This window comes from Dermacentor silvarum, chromosome 8 (genome assembly GCF_013339745.2).
Source record: "Dermacentor silvarum isolate Dsil-2018 chromosome 8, BIME_Dsil_1.4, whole genome shotgun sequence".
NCBI classification, from domain to species: Eukaryota; Metazoa; Arthropoda; class Arachnida; order Ixodida; family Ixodidae; genus Dermacentor; species Dermacentor silvarum.
Genome location: NC_051161.1, coordinates 25,250,492 through 25,272,621, shown reverse-complemented (window position 1 = coordinate 25,272,621; position 22,130 = coordinate 25,250,492). Strand labels below are relative to the sequence as shown.

Genomic DNA, 22,130 nt, shown 5'->3' with positions numbered 1-22,130 from the left:
ATAGTTGCAAGAAATTAATGCAAATAAACAAAAAATGTGCCGGGCCCCCATGGTTCTCCATATGTGAATGATTTCACATATGATGAAATCACCCCTCCCCCCCCCCCCCCCCACGTACCCTACACACACACACACACACACACACACACACACACACACACACACACACACACACACACACACACACACACACACACACACACACACACACACACACACACACACACACACACACACACACCACACACACACACACACACACACACACTTGCGAAATAGTTGGTACGCCACTTCCTACAGCCTCGGCTAGAGTTGCAGGATTTGAATCTGCCTCTGCCATTGCGTCTTCCTCGTCGCATTCTTCCTCGGGTCGAACACTGGAAACAATTTCGAGATCTGATAGTTCAGCAGCTGGTGACAGACCTCTGTCACCAGCTGGATGTTGTTCGTTCAACTGAAATATTCGCTATTCATAAATTCGTTGAACTGAAACATTTTTGCATAGAATGCACAGGAAACCCGCGGGGATTTTCTAAAAGTTCGTTATTCTGAAGTATATTAGTTAAACCGACGTTCGTACTACTGAGAGTTTACTGTAGTTAAATACTTGGTTAGTGAAAAGTTTTAATTATTAAATTATGCATAACGATCGCTTGTGCGTGTCCGCCGCTTCAGGCAATCCAGCTCTATTATTTAAAAATTATGGCAATTCTGTCAAATAAAGCAACTGGTTATAGGGCCTGGTGAAGGCGATTGGCCGCCCCCCTCCCCCTACCAACACACGCACTCCTATCCCTATCCGACTTGTTCCGAGCGTACGCTTAAATAGTTTTGTGCTGCGCGCGTCGTTTAGTGAACTCGCATGGTTTACAACGGATGCGAAAAGTATAGCTGCTACGTAAGTGTCGATAAAGGCAGCTGAAGGCCGGCCGGAGGGACTTTCTCCCTGACCTTCTGCATGCAGGTTGGAGGCTCACATCTGGCACATCTGTGTTGGGTTTAAAAAAGGTCGCGCGCGCGCGAGTTCTAGCTCTCGAGCGAGCATGTGTACCTCGCCTCCGTTATTCACGAGCAGCGCAAAGCTGTCGGGGGAGCGTGCGTCCGCAGTCAAGCGTGCTTGCGGGCCGGAAACAGTCAGTCAAGCCTCAGCCGACTGCTTCTTTGCGCGTCGAACTAATTGTTGCGAGCAGGAGCGCATTTCAGGACGGACGTAACGTTAACAAGCCTGCTCTGCCCTCTTGTCTCGACGTAGTGAAACCTTGCTTTTGCAGCCGCTCGCTGAGCGAAGCCGAATAAGGCCACTTGAAAGCTGAGTTTATAAAGTAGCGGATCTTAAAACAGCGTGGCTTTATCCTTGGATGAGATATGGCAATATGCAGTGAGTATACACATTAGGAGCTCTGAAGTTGAGTGGGCTTCGTATTTTGAAATCACCGCTTTTTTTTGCTCTTGCTGTCGTTAGCGCTACCATGGTTGGTTTGGCCGAAACTTCGATGTCGCAACTACGACGATATTCTGAAATATAATTACAACTTTAGGTTAGGCTGAGTTGTTTGCCCCTTTGCCTTGCATTAACTTATTTTGCGGTCCCTGAAAAATAAAAATTAATCGCGATGGCTTTTTGGGCATGTGGGCGTGTGAAGAGAACAGCATACGCGGCAAAAAATGCCAGAGCGATTTTGGTGATTCACCGAGATGAATCTGTTGCAGTGCTGAAGAAATACCTGAGTTGTTACATCACCGTACGAGCGAGTGTAATTGCGGATGCCTTGTCGTTTACAAACAACATAATAAAATATACAAAGAAACAGCGCATGTAAACGGCGCATACGTCAGCGTGGCCAGTAAGCCGAAGGCTGAGTCGACATCAAAGTTTTCGGTTAGCGCTGGGTGTGTGCGTGTATCACAACAAATGCGGACTAAATTTGTTAAAGTGGCCACCTGTTAAGTAAGTTGACCTCACGTTGTATGCACGCGCCGACGCTTATCACGGGAATAGCGTAGTCGCGCAAATGAAAGGAACATAGTCGACTTCCTGTTTAAGCAGTGACAACTAGGGCTGGGTCGCTGTGGATTGGCACAATAGGCTGTGAAATGTCATCTCGGATGGTCTGCTAGGTTTCTCGATGTTTCGTGTAAATACTGAAAAAAGCCTTCGCCCTTCCTTTGCAGGTTGGCCTTGTTAGGTGGGCCTAAATAGAACGATTCTGTTCTTGCAACAATACCCGCAAATTGAAAAGGCCGTTTGTGCTGTGTTGTGAGCGCCGCCGCATTCCGAGAGCTACCATGAGCTGGTTCAGGCTGAAGCGAAAGGAGAATAAAAGGAGTGTCGACTCTGGAGTCATCGAAGAAATTGGCCAGCCGTTTCAAGTAGCTCACGTTGTTCACGTCGGCTACAACCCGGCAACGGGAGACGTCGAAGGACTACCCGAACCATGGCTAAAGCTCCTGCAACATGCCAACATATCGTGAGTACTGGTAACGCTTTCGTGTTCAAAGCATGTCTTACTAGTAATGCAACTTATACTTACACCTTCCGCGTCCGTTGCTTAGCGTCGTGTTGAAGTGCAACTATTCATATTGTTCGTCCCGCAAACAGGAAAACGCAACAGCTAAAAGGCGTTTTCGTGCTGCCAAGATAATTGTACATGTAGGGGTTAAACCAGACTTTGATACGAAACCAATTTCATGTGAGATGCCGGGGCGCTTGCACCCGTTAGTACCATGCTGAACATTTGATTTAGTGTTACAGCTGCAAACGTCGCCAAGAAAAGTTGTAAAACCCGAAAGTACAGCAAAGACGTGCACATCACACTTAGGGAGTGATCAAGCGAAGTGCTGCAGTACAAAGCATGTTATGGCTTTTATCCCAAAACAGCGCCAAGGAACAGAGCAAACACCCAACTGCTGTTCTACAAGCCCTCAAGTATTATCAACATTCCATAAAAAACAAGAATGGTGTGGCCAAGTTTCTGGCAACAAAGGAAACTGTGGAACAAGAATCAAAAGAAATTGCGGACACTCTTCCAGGTATGAAAGACGAATGTTGGTGCCCTGTCCACACCATAAATGAAAACCGCTATTAGCTGCTGATTTTTGTATAGTTGTGTGTAGCTTATGTCGGTTTATTATCTGATTTTGTTCTAATACTGGCGTTGGACAAGATTAATGAAACTCGTTCTGTGCTCACACGTACAGAAAAATAGTATTTCGCAGTGATTGAATTAGGAATTAGCATTAAAAGCTGAGAGACAGCAAGTTCAGCTTTGCATATGGAAATGCAGTCAACATTGATTAATTATATTCCAGCTGTATATGTTGAAGTTGTCTTGAATTATCTGATGATTTAATTACAAGGAGTACTTAAGATGCAGTGATGCCATTAAGATGGCATATGGTAAAATAAACACTTGGTTGAAGTAGTTCTTGTTTAAGTAGTGGATGTTGACTGTATATTGTCACGTGGATTACTTCTTACCATTAGCGCTAGCCACATGACCCAATGAAACAATATTAGAAGTTATACCATTATTAAGGTGTCTCTGGGACTTACGATGATGTGATATTGCAGAAATGAGCGATGATGAAGGCCTGGACGAACCACCTGAAGAAAAAGACGTACCACCAAAAACTCTGCACATAGATGGGGACCAGAAACCTGCACTCGCTCCACTCGCATCTCCAGTAATGCGAAATAAACGAGACGAAGCACCCAGAATTTCCGAAGAAGAGGTCATGTTGCAGCTGCGTAAGGGACCTCCTCTGCTTTCCAAACCTGATGGAAGTTGTAACAGTCATTGAAGGTGTACCGACACATGCTTCTTGCATGTAAAAGGATGGCACATAGCTAATTTTTAGATTGGGAAACATGAGAGATTCAAATCTGATCCTAAACTTGGTCTCAAAATGCCAGACTTGGCACCATCTTCAATGACAGAGAAAATTTGCTGACATTGTGTAGCCATAGAGCTAGGTACAATGATGATGCTATAAAGAAAATAATCAAGAGTGCTGCGTGCCTTTCTTTTGGCTGTACTTGCATGCAGCAGCCTCAGCATTGCAATAACGGAGCAAGCCAGTGTATTAAATGCCATGTATGCCAATGCTATAACCCTTTAAAGGGGCCCTGAACTACTTTTTATCGAAGTGGATAAAGGCATTTGAAGTGAAAATAGGCTATTTCAGAAATACTTTGCCAGTAAAAAGTACTTCAATGCGTTCAGCAGAAGCGGAGTCATTGCCAATCAAACACTGCTTCTGCTGTGCTCCCCCCTTCCTTCTTCCATGCTGTGCACTGCAAAGGCTACGGCGGAGTGGGGCGGGGCCACAGCGCTCCGCCTTCGAAACATCACTGTGGCGCGCAGTTCAAATTTCATTTAACGCAGACACCACTAAAGCCCCTCCATACAAGTCTTCGATGATGGAGGGGCTTTAGACGCCACGACTTTTGATTTTGGTGCTTACGACGCGCTAAACGTAAGCCAAACGCACTTGTCCTTAGCGAGCCGCAGTGCGCTTTGCCAGTGGACTCGTGACGGCACCTCGCGGTGTAACCGATCGCAGCGACCAATAGCAGCCGCGTATTGGAATGTGCTTTATTACGTAATAAAGCATACAGAAGAGAGTGAGGATCATGGCCTCTGTTGAAACGAGAGCGTTTGAGAGACAGGTGACTTCGCTCCGCTTGCGAGCTCCATGCACCGCGTACAACAGCAAAACTTTGCTGAGATGTTCACAGCAGAGTGTGCGACCCGCGGACTTTGTTATTTTACCAAGCCCGAGGGGTGGTTCAGGCCCTCTTTAAGGGCTGTGCATACAATTGTGCATTCCAACATAATGCCTCAAAATCACGAGTGCTAGAAAAAATAGTAACATTTAAAGTATGCTACACAAATCTTTGAGACTAATCAAGCCTGCTCTACGATATTGGTTAATGTATGTGAAGATTAGGGGGAAAGAGGCACTTTGCAAGCAGACAGGCAGGCAGTTATTGGTGACGGTCATTATGTGCAGCTATCTCATTTTTTGTCAATTCTTGACAGTGATGATTTTCATCAGGAAGATCTCTTTAATGACCCAATGTTTTCCAAGTATAGTGAAAACAAATAGTTAAATTTATTCTCATACATGGGTATTTTTCCAAATTAGGTAGGGTTTCACTTTTGTGGATGCATTTGAACTCGGTGAAAATTTCAACATTTAAAAATATTTTCTGCTTTTGTTAGTTTTTAATGTTTCTAAAAACAAGAAATGGCCTACAAGTAAGTTTGTATTTGGAAAGTTTTAGTGAGCAGCTGAAGGGGGGCTGTGTGAAAATCATTCATCCAGCATTTGAAACAGTCGGAGTACATCTGATGACGCAGTGTGCCTGCTTTTGTGATTTCAGAAAACATAGTGAATCCAGAAAACCCAAGAGAACGGTATTCACTAATGAATAAAGTGGGCTCAGGGTGAGTGCAACTCATGCTTTCTGTTTAGGCTGCTTATGGTTGCGCACTGTTGACAATTGCTGTGAAGTAATGTAATACGGAGAATGTCAACCTGGTGGTTGCCATGCCCGTTCCAATGAATAGCTGCTATCCTTAAGGCTGGCATGGTTGAGAAACTGCATTGAGGGCTGCATGCATACCTGCCAACCCTCCTAAACTTTCCATAACGTTTACAAATTTGGGCTCATTTTACGATGGTTGCGTCAAGTATACGAAAGATTAAATTTCGTTTGTGAACTATGCTCATTGGTCTCCACACTACCATTGGAAGTCTTTCTTGTGGCGAGAGGATGCTAGAGGGACAAGTTTCTGAAGCAGGTGAAAATGGGGAACACTAGATTTGCTGAAAAATATCGCTGTGATCTAAAAATCTGTGTGTCGCTTCTCAATATTTTCTGTGCTAAGCTTGTTGCTGTTTCTGCATCTTAGGGTTAATCATCTTTAACAGAGTGCGCACGTATCTCTGAAAAAGAGGCTCAGGGCAACCTTTAAAAAAATGCCGGCTATCCTCTGCCTCCTCCCCTCCCCTCGGTGTCATGTTTGCGGGATCTTACTACAAATTTTAAAGTTCGCATGTTGGCAAGTATTTATATGGCCAGCCGTACCTTTTAAACAAGACAGGGGCTCACAGATAGATGGAGATTTGGAATGATCAACACTAGTCGAATGAGATGTCTCTGAGGCTAATGTTTTGACAACGGCACTTGGCTTTGTCAGACAAAAACAAGTTTTCCTGTCGAAACATTGGCTCCAGTCTAACCACTGTTGAGTGATACCTGTGCTATTTACACTCCTGTGACCTGTCAGCCTAGACTGCTGCACCTGGTTTTGTTAGCCTAGCCATAGCCCAGAATTGTGCTCTGGGGCCAGTAGTAAGTTCAGTTCCAGTAAGTTCAGTAAACGGTTACACATTTTCCGTTGCGATATGTAGTGAGTGGTAATTACTGTATTTGCTCGAAAATATGTCGAACATGAATATAAAGAACCCCATATATTGAACTTGCCGAGAAATAATAATTCGAATATAGGTTGACCCATGCATCTCTTTAGAAAAATGAAAACTTTGAACATGGCACAACTTATTTACCGTAAGCTCAGCTACTAAATCTCGCTAGTCGATGCTGCAAGCTGCAGCTTTGTTAGAACTGGAGAAGTCATCCTCGTCAGATGCTTTGCAGGTATCCTCGGCACCCCTAAACAATGTCGTCTTCGGTGCTGTCGAGTGCGTTGGATATGCAGCATTTGTTAAAGTCGATCTGGATAACCTCCAGACATCCGTTCACAAAGAAGAATCTGCAGGCTGTTATTACATTACTCAGCTGTATTGTATGGACTGCATACTAACTTGGTGTTCCTTTATTATTAGATCGTCATGTACATTTAAAGCAGTTTAGAGTTCCTGCATGAAAGAAGTTAGCTGATATTGGCCATTTCATCTACTTTAATTTCAGGGCATCAGGCACAGTATACACAGCAACAGACCGCCGGACGCAGCGCAAAGTGGCTGTGAAGACAATGGAACTGGCCCAACAGCCCAAGAAAGAGTTAATCCTGACTGAGATTGAGGTGATGCGGCAGAACAGGCACCCCAACCTGGTCAACTTTCTGGATGCCTACCTGGTCGATGGAGACCTGTGGGTGATTATGGAGTACCTCGAAGGCGGGGCTCTGACAGACGTCGTGTCAGAGACAGTCATGCGTGAAGAGCAGATGGCTGCTGTCTGCCTTGAGGCAACACGGGCCATTGCATTTCTGCATTCTCAGGGCATCATCCACAGGTGAGACAGCTGGTTGTTATACTGAGCAGGAATGAGAGTGATGGGTGGCGTATTGGCAGGATGTAAAAAGCAAGTGAAGATTGAGCATGGTTCTAGCGTTTTAAGTATGGTCTTGCTTCTCTTAGTGCAGCCAGCGTTTCTTAGTCAAGAACTATCTCGAAGAACACAGGTCCTTGATTTTAAGGGTTGTCATCAGGCTGAGCCTTCACTTTTCAATTCACGCCATTTCAGTTGCAGACAGAATTTATTTGATGGAATGGCAATTTGATGGAATGACTCGAAATAAATTTCGAGTCATTACTGGTTACTGTCTTGCACTTCATCCCAGATTACCTTGATGAGCATAAAGTAGCTTGTGTGGATGCATTACCACAGGAATGTATAAAGTAGGCAGCTGAGTGTGTTGGTGCAAATTCATTGCTGTGAATTACATGAAAGACGAGACTTAAAGAAGGGGAACAAAGGAGTGCAAACTTCAAATTGAGTTTACTTGAAAACTGATAAAATGTCTTACTTGCAAAACAGCAAAAGTGACATGCAACCACCAGTGTAAAAATTAAAACCTAGGAAAAAAACTAAAGAAAAAAACCTAGAAAAGAAAACAAAACCGGATAATGATTTATGCCATTCAGTAGCATGTGGAACATAGATATGTGTTCTTTGTCTGAAAGTTATTGAAGCATTATGGATTCAGTGCTTACCTCTCCGCCTGGTATGAAAAGCCATGGTGATCCTATGCCTTATGAGTCCTCTATTTTTTTTACAGGACAGCAACAATGTTTTCTGGCTTACAGCTACACTCTTTCCAGTGTGCATGCAAATTTAGCTGTGAGGTTCTGGAAATTTAAGGCCTGTGCTCTCATCTATAGTTAAAACACATTCAGCCTCTTTAAAAAGCCATTGCAATGCATTGCGCAGAACCATTATGATGCAGGAACATCAAGTTTCAGTTTCAGCAGTACTGGTTTGATAGATCAATGGCCCTGCTCTCAATTTAGGGTTTGTTTTTCGATGATCAGTTGGCCTTTCAGCTTGCTCCTGGTCATGTAATGGTCCTTGGTTGGATTGCTGACCGATGATGATTGAACTGCAAAAATTTTTTTTCGGAGTCACCCAAATGGCTCTTAAAAGAAAGGCCCATCTGCTTTCCCTTACAGGGATATCAAGTCTGACAACGTGCTGCTTGGCATGGATGGTGCGGTGAAGGTGACCGACTTTGGTTTTTGTGCCCAAATCCGTCCTGACGAGAAGCGGCACACCATGGTGGGCACACCTTACTGGATGGCACCGGAAGTGGTCACGCGAAAGCAGTATGGGCCAAAGGTGAGCACATGACACCCACTGCATCGCTGCTCCACAGCTGTGCTGTGGCTGCATAGTAATGCTGCGACGGAATCTAGTTGTTCAAACATCATGGCTAGATGCACTGCTTAAAGGCATAACAAGGGATAGGTTATAGAGAAACGAGACAGACAAGGTGAAGTGGCAACTCGCAATTTATTTTTGTAACGGCATGTCCCCTACGTTCTGAGCTCGAAAAGGTCTTTTGAAATTGTTTTTTAAACTCTGTATATAAGGCGCATGCTGTTAAGGAAATAAAATAAGTTGTGAGGTCATGCTTCACCTTGTCTGTCTTCTCATTGCTCTTAACCTGTCCCGTGCTACGCTTTTAAGCAGTGCTTCTAGCCAAGGCGTGGCCACATACTTGCTGTGGCGAAAGATTCTGTTGTGACTGCTGTAGCATGCCTTGTCTGTGAGGAATTCTTCAAAGAAGGCAGTACAGTGATTGCATGCTCTGTTTAAAACGCTTCAGAATCTTGCCTCATCCCTCAAGCTCCAGCTCTCGTAAAATGTATATCTTTATTTCCTCATGAGCATCTGAGGCGTGCGTGCTGTAGCTTTTGTTTCGAAACAGCTTGTAAGATTCTCAATTGAAGTTCTGGCTAATTTTGAAAACTTTTGCTCCTGTTTGACCCATACCAGTAAAGCCTCGTTAATTTGTCTCTTCTTAATTAAGATAACTCGGACACACTGCCTGGTCCCGTCAAACATATGCATTCACCTATCGCATTAAACTCTCATTAATTCAAATGTATTTTGCTATGTCCTAGTTCATTCAGACAGTCTACAGGGCTCAAAGGCATGCAAAGCCTCCAAGATTGGGTGTCGCTGTCATGCTACTTATTCTCGGAGCCAATGGCACAAATGGTGCTGGTGTCCAACCGCAAATACAGTTAAACCTGCTTATAACGAACCTCCATATAACGAATTCGTGGATATAACGAAGTTTTTCTATTCCCCGGCGTTGCTCCATAGAAGCACATGTATTTGAGACCTCTACGTAACGAAGTGGCAGCAAGAGACCCCCTCGAAATAACGAATTTTCCCCGCCGACAACCTAGAGATTTTGCCACAAATTTTTTCATTTTTCCGCGAGCAGCTAACGGAAGCACCTTCTCCGCCGCGACCGAATGCGAAGCGGCGGTGTCGCGCTAGGCGCGCTTGAATTCACGGCGACTGCGAGGCGAAAGTGAGCGCACGTGTGCGTGCGTGCGAGCGTGCGCAAGGCGGGCCTGCATCCCTCGACCCGACAATCTTGCTGCCGCAGGTGTGACCTTTCCCCCTCCCTCCATTCAAACCTGATCCCACCGCTTGCTGCAGCTGGCCTAGCCTGCCAAGCCGGCACTCTCCTTTTCCAGTTGATGTTGCTGAAGGAAAAAAATGTTTTTTTTTTTTTTTCAACGCGCTGGCAGCGCCACTCTTTGGTTACTGTGCAAGTCTCTGCGCTTCACTTCACTAGGTGACGCTATACGACGCTACGACGCCATCGTGTCGCTCACTCTTCGTTTCCGACGCCTCGCGCTTGTGCGAAACGACACGCGTCCACGCATCCAGTACCTGGTGTGACATTCCAAGGATGAGTGCTTCGACGAAAACGGAAAACGGGTGTGTGTTACAATCGAGGGCGCGTTAGAATCGAGTAAATACGGTAATGGTGCATCCAGACGAAAGACCGAATCCGGATTTGCAGGGCCGGACGGCGCGTCACGTGACCTCACATCAGCGATTTGCCTCGTCCGCGCCTCTTCCGTGAGCCGCACGGACGGATAATGCCAAGCCGTTTTTCACATCCGGATTCTGGCGGGGGAAAGCCGGAGCTTTAACTTATAAACACGCAGTGTCTGGCAACCTACACTTCTCTCCTGCTCGAGGACAGCCGCATTGCAGTTAGCATCAGTACTTTGTTTGCTGGCGCCTGGTTTCAGTGCTTCATATCTCCTGGTTTCGTTCACTTCTATGAACAATGAATTTGTGCGATGACGCCGCCTTTTATTTCATCCACATCGTGAAAGAGTTTCCCACTTTGTGGGACCTCAGCCGTGCAGATTATGCGGACACCGTCACAGTCAGGGAATAGTGACTCTCTCCTGCAATGCAAGAAAAAAAAAAAAAATCTCAGTCAACTGCTCGATAGCAGAGGACAAAAATGTAGGACGTGTACAAATACATCTGATATCTGGTTGTTTCAGAGCAGTAAATGAATACAGTATCAGCGACAACCAATCACCCTATGTGGTGCAGTTAAGTGTAAACAGATCAATATTATCTCATGCATGTTAATGCAGAAAGTCGGTGGCGACATCACGGCCATACAAAACTTGTGTGCACTCGTGATACCCCTTCCACGTGAACCCTCTGGTTCTGCATTGGATATTTCGGGCGCGCTTGAGCTTGTACGCTACCACACGAGCTCGCTTGAAGACACTTGTGTAGAGCCTTCGATCAGCACCAAGCTCAGTTTTCAACCGATATACATTTACCACGGCGCTCTCCGTATTAACTTGGAAACGTCTGACACTTACCTGAAGCAAAGTACCGCAGTGTGACCAGCAGCACGGTGTAAGAGTAAATTTCTTACACCGTGGTTTCCGCCGATATAGAACGGTGCATAACGGTATCCTGCCTTCGTATGCGGAGCCCCACGCGCGACAGCAGTTGCAGAAACTGCTCTCTGCCTACACGAAGCAGCCTCCGGTATTCGTCGAGGTCAGTCTTCAGGAGCTCTTCGTAGAGCACGTTTTGGACCCCCAATTCTTTCCTTCCTATCCAGTCTTTCCGCCAACAATGCCGTTTTCGTGGAAACAAATCAAAGTCCTCGTCAATCTCTGACAGAACAACAGCCATCGCGGCCAAACGTCGCTTTTTGCTGGCCTCCATTTTGTAGGAAGAAACTCTCAAACCAGTGTGCTGCTAGCCAGCACCGAGGCTGCGGTCGAGAGTAATCCGGCTCGGTGGCGCTGTCATCTGCTAGGGCTTCGTCCGCCGTGTGGATGCGCTTGCAGCCGGACGGTGCGTGGCATAGTCGTCCGCATCCGGTAAAAATCCGGATTCGGTCCTTCGTCTGGATGCACCATAAGCGTTTTTTAAAAGAATTTTCGTGCCAAACCTGCATATAACGAAATCCTCTTTATGATGAAGTTTTTCGGGAATTGGTCAATTTCGCTATATCCAGGTTTAACTGCATGTATGTCGCCTATGGTCATCAGGCAGCATGCATGTCGCCTATGGTCATCACACTATGGGAAACTTTTTTTTAGTCATTTTGTTGCTACCGTCTATCGGCATGGGTAGATGCAGATGGCCCCGTGCATCCGCTGTTTCTGTCGATGCCTTTTACGTGTGCTTTTGTAGCTTTATTTATCTTATCTTTGCGCAAGTAGAGAAGTACACACTGAAGATAAAGATCGAAGGCTAAGCACATCGGAAGGCTGGATCAATTGAATCAATAAAATGGTCCAAAACGTGTGCAGCGAGAAAGGTGCTGTCGATGAAGGCATTGTGCGATACTGGAGGACTGTACTTATCATGCACCTAGTTGCTTTCGAGCCCTGTGGTATTTTCAGCACAGATGAGACAGCACTTTTCTATAAATTCCTGCTGGATAAAACTATTGCAGTTAAGGAGGATCCTTGCATTAGCAGTAAGCGTAGTAAAGAAAGGATAACTGTTTTTCTGGCTACCAACATGACTCACACGTAGTGGCTACCACTCGGCATAATTGGTAAAAGCAGAAAAGCTGATGTGTTTCAGAAACATAAAGCAGCTGGCCATGGACTATTGCACCAGTTGAAAGGCATGGATGACTACAGAGATTTTCCAGAGGGCGCATTGAAACCTTTGTCATGCCTTTTTATTATGGAACCGACGTAGCGTGCTGGCAGTCCATATCGAAACTGCACCGTGCCGACAAGGTCTACCAGGCAGACAAGTGGCCTTCAGCTTACATGTTACAAACTGCGCTCGCAAGCACAAATTGCCCACACACAGCAGCAGCACACGAGACTCATCATTCTGCATTTTGTGGGCCCACAGTGGCCATGTTGACCACGAACTGGCTCAGCACAGTCACTGCGGGCCTGCAAATTGCACAATGATGAGTCTTGTGCACTGCTGCTGTGAGGGTTTCTCGCTGCTTGCAGACTACTAAAGTGCCGATTTAGCGTGCGATGTCATCATTAAATCTAAAATGCAATACAAAATTTTGACTTTATATCGATAAATTGTAGAAGCAGGTGAATAGGAAAAAAATGGGATGGGGGTCCGATTCGTTCTGACTGCTCGCGGAACCCTAAGATCTCATTTGCGGAACACCTGGGTTCTGCAGAAACTACTTTGAGAACCCTTGGAGTTGAGCAGTATGTAGCCTGCAGTAATTACGAACTGCTTTAGACACAGTGATTTTGTCCGTGGCGCTGCTGCCTTAGATGTTGCTGTTGTAGAACATGGTGAGGAAGTGGACAGGTGCTTTTGAGAGAACCTCTTGCCTTCTAAAGCTCCGCCAAACAATTACATTCACATAAACAGTCATGTCGACATTGCTGGCCGCCTTACTGATGCCAAAATAATTTGAGATGTACCCATTAACGATGACCAGCCTGACTCTGATCATGAAAATGCATGCATCAGGGAGGCATGTGATTAACCGCCACTTATGCACTTATGCCCCGTCCGCACCTAAATATTTCCGGTCGGCGACAACATCGGTGACCGGAAAATGTATGTCGTGTCATGTCGTGCGACAGAAAAAACCTATCGTCGGGCCGATCGGTCCGAGACCGATTTTCGTCGCCTGAAAAAAAAGCATAGCTTGTCGCAAGCCAATCAGATCACAGGATTACGGGAGAATGGAGGGGATAGGGGCAGACACGATCATGGTGCAAGGACAGGTGCTTCGATGAGCGTGGGCGGCGTGCCTAACAAATGTTTGATTCCATCAAACCCTGCCACAAGTGGCAGCACATGTGTTGGTGGCCTGTCGCTCCACCGTTCTTGCTGGGGACCCCAACGAAACCAACAACACGGCAGGCCACCAATACAGGCACTGCTCCCTAATGGCACTGAACATTTATTCGACATCTTCCAATTGTGGTGGCGTGCTGTCGAAGCACTTTCTTTCCTTCATACACCGTGCATCTGGTTAGCTATTTTGCAAATGGCGCAGCTATGGTCTGTCAAGTCATTGTTTGCAAGTGTATTTGCTTGTGTTTTGTGAATTTGTACCATGCTTCGTGTGAAGACAAGCCTCCAGGACAAGTAAACTGTGTATTAAATTGATGTTATGTGCATTAAAATCGCTGTGGATTACTGTACGTACTCGAATCTAACACGAACTTTTTTCCTGATAGAATGGGTCTAAAAATTGTGTGCGCATTAGAATTGAGTACGACCCTAAATCTAGTTACCGTATCGCCATCGGCATTTCAAGACAGCCACCTCGTATGCGCTTCGAGTCTAGCTGCCGTAGCTTTCTCCACGTGCTGTAGTATGTGTGCATAGGCATTAGTCTATGTCCATTAGTTTTCTGCATTTGCTCTATCAGTATGAAGTGCCGAGTTCATCATGATGCCACATTCAAAAGGAAAGTGATCATGTGTGTGGAGATGGATGCAAATCGGGCCGGATCACGGACATTTGGAGCACCCGAAACTTGAGTGCGGGACTGGCGCATACAGGAGGAGAGTGTTTTCGCCAGCAAAGCAATGCGAAAGTGTTTTAGTGGACCGACGCAGGACGTATTCTGCGACGATACACTTCAGCGATATGCTTGCCTTGGCCCTATCTTGAAAGCCATCTGCGACGGCGACAGAGTCCACTGTGCGCTGTGTTTTTGCCGCTTATAACTTGCATTGAAGAGAAAGACAGCACAGAGGTCAATTCGTTCGCTGCTGCTGCCACGCTACCTCACTCCAGTATTTTCACAGTGAGTTTTCGCGGTCATCGAGCGAGATGTGTTCATGTTTACCTGTGCGCGCGTGACACCGTGCTTGTCTATTTCGTTAGTAAGCGAATGTTTACAACTTTGTACGGCCCATTAAACTACTATCCTTGCTTTGTCTAGCTCTCTACTAATTTGCTTTCGCAATCAATGCTTCGTCTTTCGGGCGAAAGTGTGACTTCTTTGTTTACCTTCTTTTTTTTGAATGAGAAAATTTGCTCAACTTCCGCTTCCTTTGGGGGGCTTCTTTTGGGATGATTATTAGCTTGTTTGCTCGGCAGCATCTGGCAACTCTGAGTAGGACTCAAAAACGAAATCAAGCTATCAAGTTGTGTTATTTTATTTTTTCATTTCCTTCTATCTTCCTTCTAGGGCCTTCGTTTCCCCTCTCCCCCTCCCTTGCAGAGTAGCATGTAGGTGAATATTTCTACACTGGCAAATCTTCCGGCTTTTAATAAGGAGTTCTCTTTCTGCATTTCATTGCAAAGGTTGTTGCATGCGCTGCCTGCTGCAGGTTGACGTCTGGTCACTGGGCATTATGCTGATAGAAATGATGGATGGTGAGCCTCCCTACCTGAATGAGACTCCCCTGCGAGCCCTCTACCTCATTGCAACCCATGGTAAGCCGCACATCCGGGACCGTGAACGGCGATCCCCACAGCTCCTAGACTTCCTGGACCGGTGCCTTGAGGTAAATCTTGAGTGATCTCTGCTGTTTAACTTTTTCAGAGCTGTAGTGCTTAGCGAAATCCATTTTACCACATTTTCAGTGCACATAAAGGAATTCGGGCAGATCTGTCTACTTGTACCTGATATAGTTTGCGTAAACCATGTGCGAAATGGTTTCTTGTCCTATCAGCACTTATTAAGCAAAATGTAGTTTGCGCTCTTACATGAAGATGCAAATGGCATGGCACTAACCATAGGATTTGAGAAATTTTGGTTGGCTGTGCGTCTCCGAGTTAAGGCGAGACCATAGTGAGACAGTGGACAGGCTGGCCTGCCTCGCCCTACTATCCATGGCCCCTGCCCTGTGGTTGCATACGGAGTTCCTTTCATGTTATTTACTCTTCTGCTCAACACATGCAGACTGGTGATGAGACTATCAGCAGCAGCTTTGCCTTCAAAAGTTGCGGAGATGTAGCTCACGATTACTGCACACTGTTGTCTCCTTGTTATAACGAAGTTCCATCCGACACGAAAATACCGTCACTATATCCAATATCTACTAAAAGCATACATTTGTTGCATGCTAATGTCGGAGAGAGACCTTTTAGGTATAGGAGGTGTGTTCAAAAAGAAACTGAACTTTTGAAATAGCGCGCCAACTGGCAGAGGGAGCGCACAAAAGTCTTAGCACCACGTGCTAAGACTTTTGATAATATTGTTTATATCACTAGTTGTATTATGTAAATTCTGTGAATGGAATAATAGTGTCATATCATCTGCATATAAGACATATTTAGGTGTTTTATTAATATTTGTGATGTGATTTATAAAGAGAAACAGTAAGGGAGTATCCCTTGGGGAACCCCCGTATTTGCGGGTTTATATGAAGATGTGTAGCCATTGATTTCTACATGTGACATGCGATTCCGGAGGTATGATGCTATGAGATCTAATGGTAAACCACAAACACCACACAACTGTAATTTGATTAGTAGTGTTCGATGATTCAGTCGATCGAACGCCTTCGAGAAGTCTATGTAAATGCCTATGACTGATTGCTTTTCCTCGAATGCTCTGAGAATAAAGTCTTGCAATTTCTGTGGAACGGCTACTGCGAAAGCCAAACTGGGCGTCACTAGGTATATTGAATTTATCAGAGCACTTCGTTAATCCTGTCAAAATTATTTTTTCTAGGCTTTTATAAAAAATGGGTAATATGGAAATTGGTCAATAATTAGAAAAGTTATTTTTTGTCACCTGCTTTAAATATCAGAACCACTTTTGATATCTGCATTTTCTTAGGAAAGACACCTGTACTGAGTGCTAAGTTATAGTATTGCAAAGATGTGGTAAAATAATGTCTATTACATATTTAACTTGTCTTATCTGTATTCCATCTATGTCGCAAGCTGTACTATTTTTAAAGGAATTAAATATACCGAAGATTTCATTATCATCTGTAGGACTGAGATATATGCTGCTATCGTTTTTATTTATTTCGTTTGCTGCCTCTGGGTGATGTGTACTGACCACTAAACTCGTAAAAAAAGTCATTAAATGACTCACTTAAATCTGAAACCTTGATGGGTGCATTGTTTAGCATAAATTCTTTAATAGTTTCTGTGGAATATGAGCGACCCAGCAATTCGTTTATCTTTTTCCACGTAACATCGGGCTTGGTGTTTTCATACTGCTGAAAAGCACCGCAACAATATGCGCTTTTTCTTTTTCGCAGGTAGGCGTTAGTTTTATTCCGATGCTGTTTAAATATAGCCCAATCATCTGAGCTGCGCGAATTTAAAAACCTTTGGAAGAGTTTATTTTTTTTTCTTATCATCTTTATGCACTCTCTAGTCATCCACAGCTTATGCGAATTACACGTGTTCTTTATCTCTTTCAGGGTATATGATTCGGCATAAGCTTCTGCAAACTTACGAATAAAAATGTTATATGCCTCATCTGATGTCTTCGCTCGAGTTATGGCATCCCAATATCAAAAATAATCTTTTGCAGAAGTTGTCTAAACTGTGTTGATAAATTTTCTGTACTGTTCTAATGGATGAGCAATAATTAACGCTGCATTTGCGAGGCTTAATGAATAAAATTATCGGAAGGTGATCACTGATGTGGGAAGAAGTAACTCGTTATATAACTGTCTATTGGCTGGTTGGTTATAAAAAGGTCAATCAAGGTATTTGTCGTTGCTGTGGTGCGTGTGGCGTCGTAAATAACATTAGTAAATCCATGTGAGTGTAGAAGTGTTTTAAAGTTGTGTGTCATAATTGCAGACTGTAACATGTTTATATTGAAATTCACCGCCTAGAAGAAGCATATGCTATTTTTGGTTTACATAATTAAACAAAGATTCCATTGAGAGAAAGAAGTTATCCATATTTCCACCTGGTGGGCGATAAACTACTGCTAAGATAAGTTTTTGGCACACCAAAACAAGGCATTCGATGTCATCTGTCATACAGGTCATTTCATCAAGCAATTGACATTCAATTGCTTTTCGGTCAGCACTATCATCATAATCACTTTGCGGGATTATGCACGCAGTCTGTGTCTCGGAGACATCGCATCTGTCCATCTATTTCCACCTGGTGGGCGATAAACTACTGCTAAGATAAGTTTTTGGCACACCAATACAAGGCATTCGATGTCATCTGTCATACAGGTCATTTCATCAAGCAATTGACATTCAATTGCTTTTCGATCAGTACTATCAGCACTGGTTGGCTATAAAATTGGAGGCTAAAAAATTGGACGACCGGGATACGTCTTGGGCGGCGGAAGGAGCGGAAAATCGGGTCGGACGAGTGTGACTCGTCGTTGGCGATATTGGTACAAACTCGTGTGACGAGTACAGCTCGGGGTTGGCGGCTAAAGGGTTAATAACAGCATCAGTACTAACTGCTATTTCTGTTGAGAGAACTCTGGTTGCGGATGGTCTCTAAATGTAATGTTATTTCTTATTCCATGATAAACTATTCAACAGCTGAGAAGTCTTATTATCATGCTGATTCTGGTGCATTAATGACAGACGGACAGAAAAACATTATTTCATATCCGGCGTGTTTGTGGACTGGGCTCCAGCCTAGGTGTCAGCCAGGAGGTCTTGCATCCTAACGGCTTTCTCGGCCTGCTGGATTGCCCAGAATTGCTCGTCCAGGGCTGAGCTGAGCACCGCGGCATGGCAATGCGCGCAGAGGCTGTTGGTGGAGGCTGCGTTCTCATTACTGTGTATTAATCCCTGGCATTCCCATATGTGTTCTAAGGTAGCTCGTGCATCACAATCGTTTCAGTTATTGGTCGTGTATATTGCTGGGTATATAACATGTAGTAGTGCTGGACTCTTATATGACTTGGTTTGTAAATGTCAAGTCAATTTATTTCAAGTCAATTTATTTCAGCATTTCTTTTGTACATTGGACAGACAACATTGGACAGACTGCGACATATTGAGTTTTGGGTGAGGTGGTGGTTAAACGCACCTCTGCAGTTTATAATGTTATTATATCATTGAATCTAGTCATTCTGTCCTCCCACTCCCACACGTTGGGGGACTCTGACGAGGGATCAACATCTGTCATAGCTCGGAAAGCGAGTCCTCGAGCTGCATTTTGTACTGGGCCTCGTTAGGGTTGTCCTCTCTTGTAGGGCCGGCGGTGTGGGCTGGAACCCATAGAATGTGGACGCATCTGTTGGCTTGGATTGGTTTGCCTGTTCTGAGAATACGCAGTGCCTTAGGGGTAGATTCTGCCATTTGCAAAGTTGCGTACTGCCGTTTATGAATCGCTGATTATATAATAGGCGTCAATTTGTGCTATTGCCAGTGCTATAGCTGTCTCTTCGGCCGTTTCATTGTGTTTCGTGTTTTTGTGTTAATGACACCTGTATTTTTTTTTCTTGAAGGTGGATGTTGAGAAGCGTGCCACAGCGCAGGAGTTGCTGGAACACCCATTCTTGCAGAAGGCAGCCTCACTCTCAACCATTGTGCCTTTGATACGAGCTGCCAAGAAAGTGCTCAACAAGGCTTGATTCTAAACAGGACAGTTTTGCCATTGGACTTATAGTCATTGCATTGAAAACACCAACACCTCCAGACCGGTTAACATGGCAACCACAATCCCAGGGATATCATGATCCCAGTCCATTCTTTAATTGCGAAGCACCAACCTGTCTTTTAGCTATGTATCGTAAGAGCGTGGTGTGTTTAGTGCGTATTCATCCGTGATTTCGACTTCCAATGAGACATGCGAGATTTCCAAGAGAGGCCTGTGCTTCTCAACTCAAATGTGCGGGACTTCCTTCTTTTCACGTGCCTTTTTTGATCCTCATTCAACTAAGATTTCACGGTTGTTACTGCAGTGTTAACCACTGCCAAGCCGAACATTTGCTCATTGAAAGAGGCTTGGTAACAATATAGTGAACATTTCAATCTTTTTTTTTTTATTGCAATCGGTTTGTTTCACTTCTTTTGTTAATGTTGATTAAAGTTGCGCTACTTAATGTGAGCGGAGCTATTGTTTTGAGTTTGACAGCACTGAGGAGTGTGTGGCGGTTGATGCATTCTTGAAGTGTTTGCCAATCCTGGTGACATTCTCTGTACGAGGATTGATGTTAAAGCCCATCTTTTATCAGGGTTTCATGGTGTGTTGAAGGTGTGCTGTTTCGGTGAGGAAGTTTTGAAACTTCTGTGTGTCTCTTCTGTTGTTTTTAATCAAGGATGAGCAGAATTCCTTATTTGGTAGTGCTTGATGTTCGCACAAAGTATGGTTTTTTTTTTATTTGTAAGAGAAATGCCAAGTTTGGGATCGTCTGCTGCCATTGATTGCATTCCTTCCAGCTGCAGCGGCATCTGCTGCAGTGTGTGTTCAGATTTTTCATGTGCCTAATGACCAACAATGTGTAACTCTTTCTCTAGCCATCACTCTTCCTCAGTAGCAGTGCTTGAGAGTAGAGGACGAACCTCTGCTATAACCTCGCTGTGCAAGTTTTGTCTTTACACTTCATCATGGTGCCTCCAATTCTGCCAAGCTTTACAGGGTTACTGTGATCATTCCAGCAGCTGAGTGTCAGCTGTGTGCTGTTATTAACATTCGGCGTGTATTCTTTTCAGAGCATGCAGCAGTTGTCAATCATTTCTCAGGCTCGCATATATCAACCAGACACATTGAAGCGTTTCTTGCACGCTATTTTATTTGCTCATTCTGCTAGTTATGCTACGTCTATGTGAGAGCACTGTCACTCCTGAACGATAATAGCAATAATGTTTGTCGTAATGAACTGTATGTTGTATGTTTACACCTGTTTGTGCACATTTGGACTAGAATGAAAAAGCAGTTGTATGCAGCGTGCGTACAACATGGTGCGCAGTGCATTCTGTCTGCCCGTGTTAAGGAGCACTCGTCAGCTTGGTCAGCTTACCTTGTCTTGCCATAAGTAATGTCAGGTGGGTGTCTGGAATTTTATTTTGCCACTTTTAATGCCCGTTAGCTCATTGAAGACTTACTGCAAGTATTCAGTATAGTGTTTTAGCTTATGTTTGATCATCTGAAAAGGAATTTGCCGTGTTGAATTCGTCTAACTTGATGGTGACATATCGCACAGTGGAGCAGTTTCTTTTATATATATATATATATTTTTCAATTTCTATCTGTTGATCTTCAACTGTTGTTTCTTGGAGGCCATCTTTGAAAGAAAAAGGTCACACTCTAGTCAAACTCGCTGGCGTGCAGTGAGCACTTGCGTAATCTTCTTTGCTGTATCTATGCAATTATAAGTATTTTGATAAGAGAAATATTTGCTGTAACATCCGATTGTGTATTTTTGATACCTTGTAAAAAAATAAATTTTTCTTTTATCCTAGTCTCAGCCTGACTTTGTTGTTAGCTTGTACCGAACATTTATTACGGAGCGGAGAAACCAAGAAAGAGGAGTGCATGTTGAAATTTAGTAAGTTCGTATGTAAGTAAGAGTAATGGGCACTGCCACTTCAGTACCATCTTGGGCTTAAGTTGCCTTGCCAATAGAATGCTGGTGTCATTAGAAGGAGACAGTCTGCCTTTAGTTTATGTTATAGAATTTTGGCGTTCATACTCTTGCACATGTCGGTAACATAGGCAGGTGTTCTCTTGATTGCAGTTCTTAAGTAATTTCTTTGCCTGCTGTCCCAGGTTTGGCATGTCTGCTGTCTGCTGCTGGGTTGGTCGGTATATATAGGTATGTGTGGATATATGGGAAGACATGTCCACTGGATGCAAGTACCAGTAAATAAGCTTCTATATAACCCCTGTATGCTGACTGACATAGTAGTGCCAGTAAGCACATCTCTGTTCTGCATTAAAAAATGCCGATGTAAAATCTAAACATATCTAATGGCAACTCATAAAGCACACTGATCTGTTAATAGAATAACACATTATATTCTAGGGATTCCATGATTTACTTAAATTTTTTTTAGATATTTCTTACGTGCCACTGAGTGTGTCCATTCCTGTACAATCCTCCAGATTGAGTATGTAACACAAGACACACAGAATCCTTAGGTGTCTTCTCTGTGCATACACCTGTCATCTCCATTCTTCGGCGAGCATCATATATCGCCTTAATTCTCGTCACATCGCTGCATAGACGTCTCGCACTCTGGATATACGTGAATTGGTGTCTGCGTTTTTAATGGCTTTTGAGCGGTGTAGTGCATAAACATAAAAATTGCATGTGATTAAAGTTGTGACCTTTGCAGTGGATAAGTATAAACATTGCATGAAACTATACATTGCATTGTATGAAAGTAAACACAGTTGTATGCATTCCTGTTAGTTATATAGTTACTTCTTCATTAAAGCTTGGCTTCATATAGATTCCAACCTGCATAATTAAATTTGTGTAATTAAAAAAATCATATGTAATCGT

The 22,130-nt window shown here is 44.1% G+C and overlaps 1 protein-coding gene across 3 annotated transcripts; it reads left to right on the top strand.

The window, feature by feature from the left end:
* Nucleotides 1-1,247: 1,247 nt before the first annotated feature.
* Nucleotides 1,248-21,083, top strand: LOC119460829 (serine/threonine-protein kinase Pak). Of its 3 annotated transcripts, none has more exons than XM_049672689.1 (9): nucleotides 1,248-1,378; nucleotides 2,173-2,468; nucleotides 2,879-3,030; nucleotides 3,572-3,748; nucleotides 5,387-5,450; nucleotides 6,941-7,267; nucleotides 8,425-8,590; nucleotides 15,058-15,234; nucleotides 19,128-21,083. In XM_049672689.1, exons 2-9 carry the CDS (start codon nucleotides 2,287-2,289, stop codon nucleotides 19,251-19,253), a joined length of 1,371 nt encoding a protein of 456 aa, XP_049528646.1. In that variant the 5' UTR covers nucleotides 1,248-1,378; nucleotides 2,173-2,286; the 3' UTR covers nucleotides 19,254-21,083. The 3 variants fall into 3 exon arrangements, with proteins under 3 accessions (XP_049528646.1, XP_049528645.1, XP_037577854.1); XM_037721926.2 differs by lacking the exon at nucleotides 1,248-1,378 and adding an exon at nucleotides 1,789-1,948; XM_049672688.1 differs by lacking the exon at nucleotides 1,248-1,378 and having other exon boundaries at nucleotides 1,788-2,468.
* The last annotated feature ends 1,047 nt before the right edge of the window (nucleotides 21,084-22,130 follow it).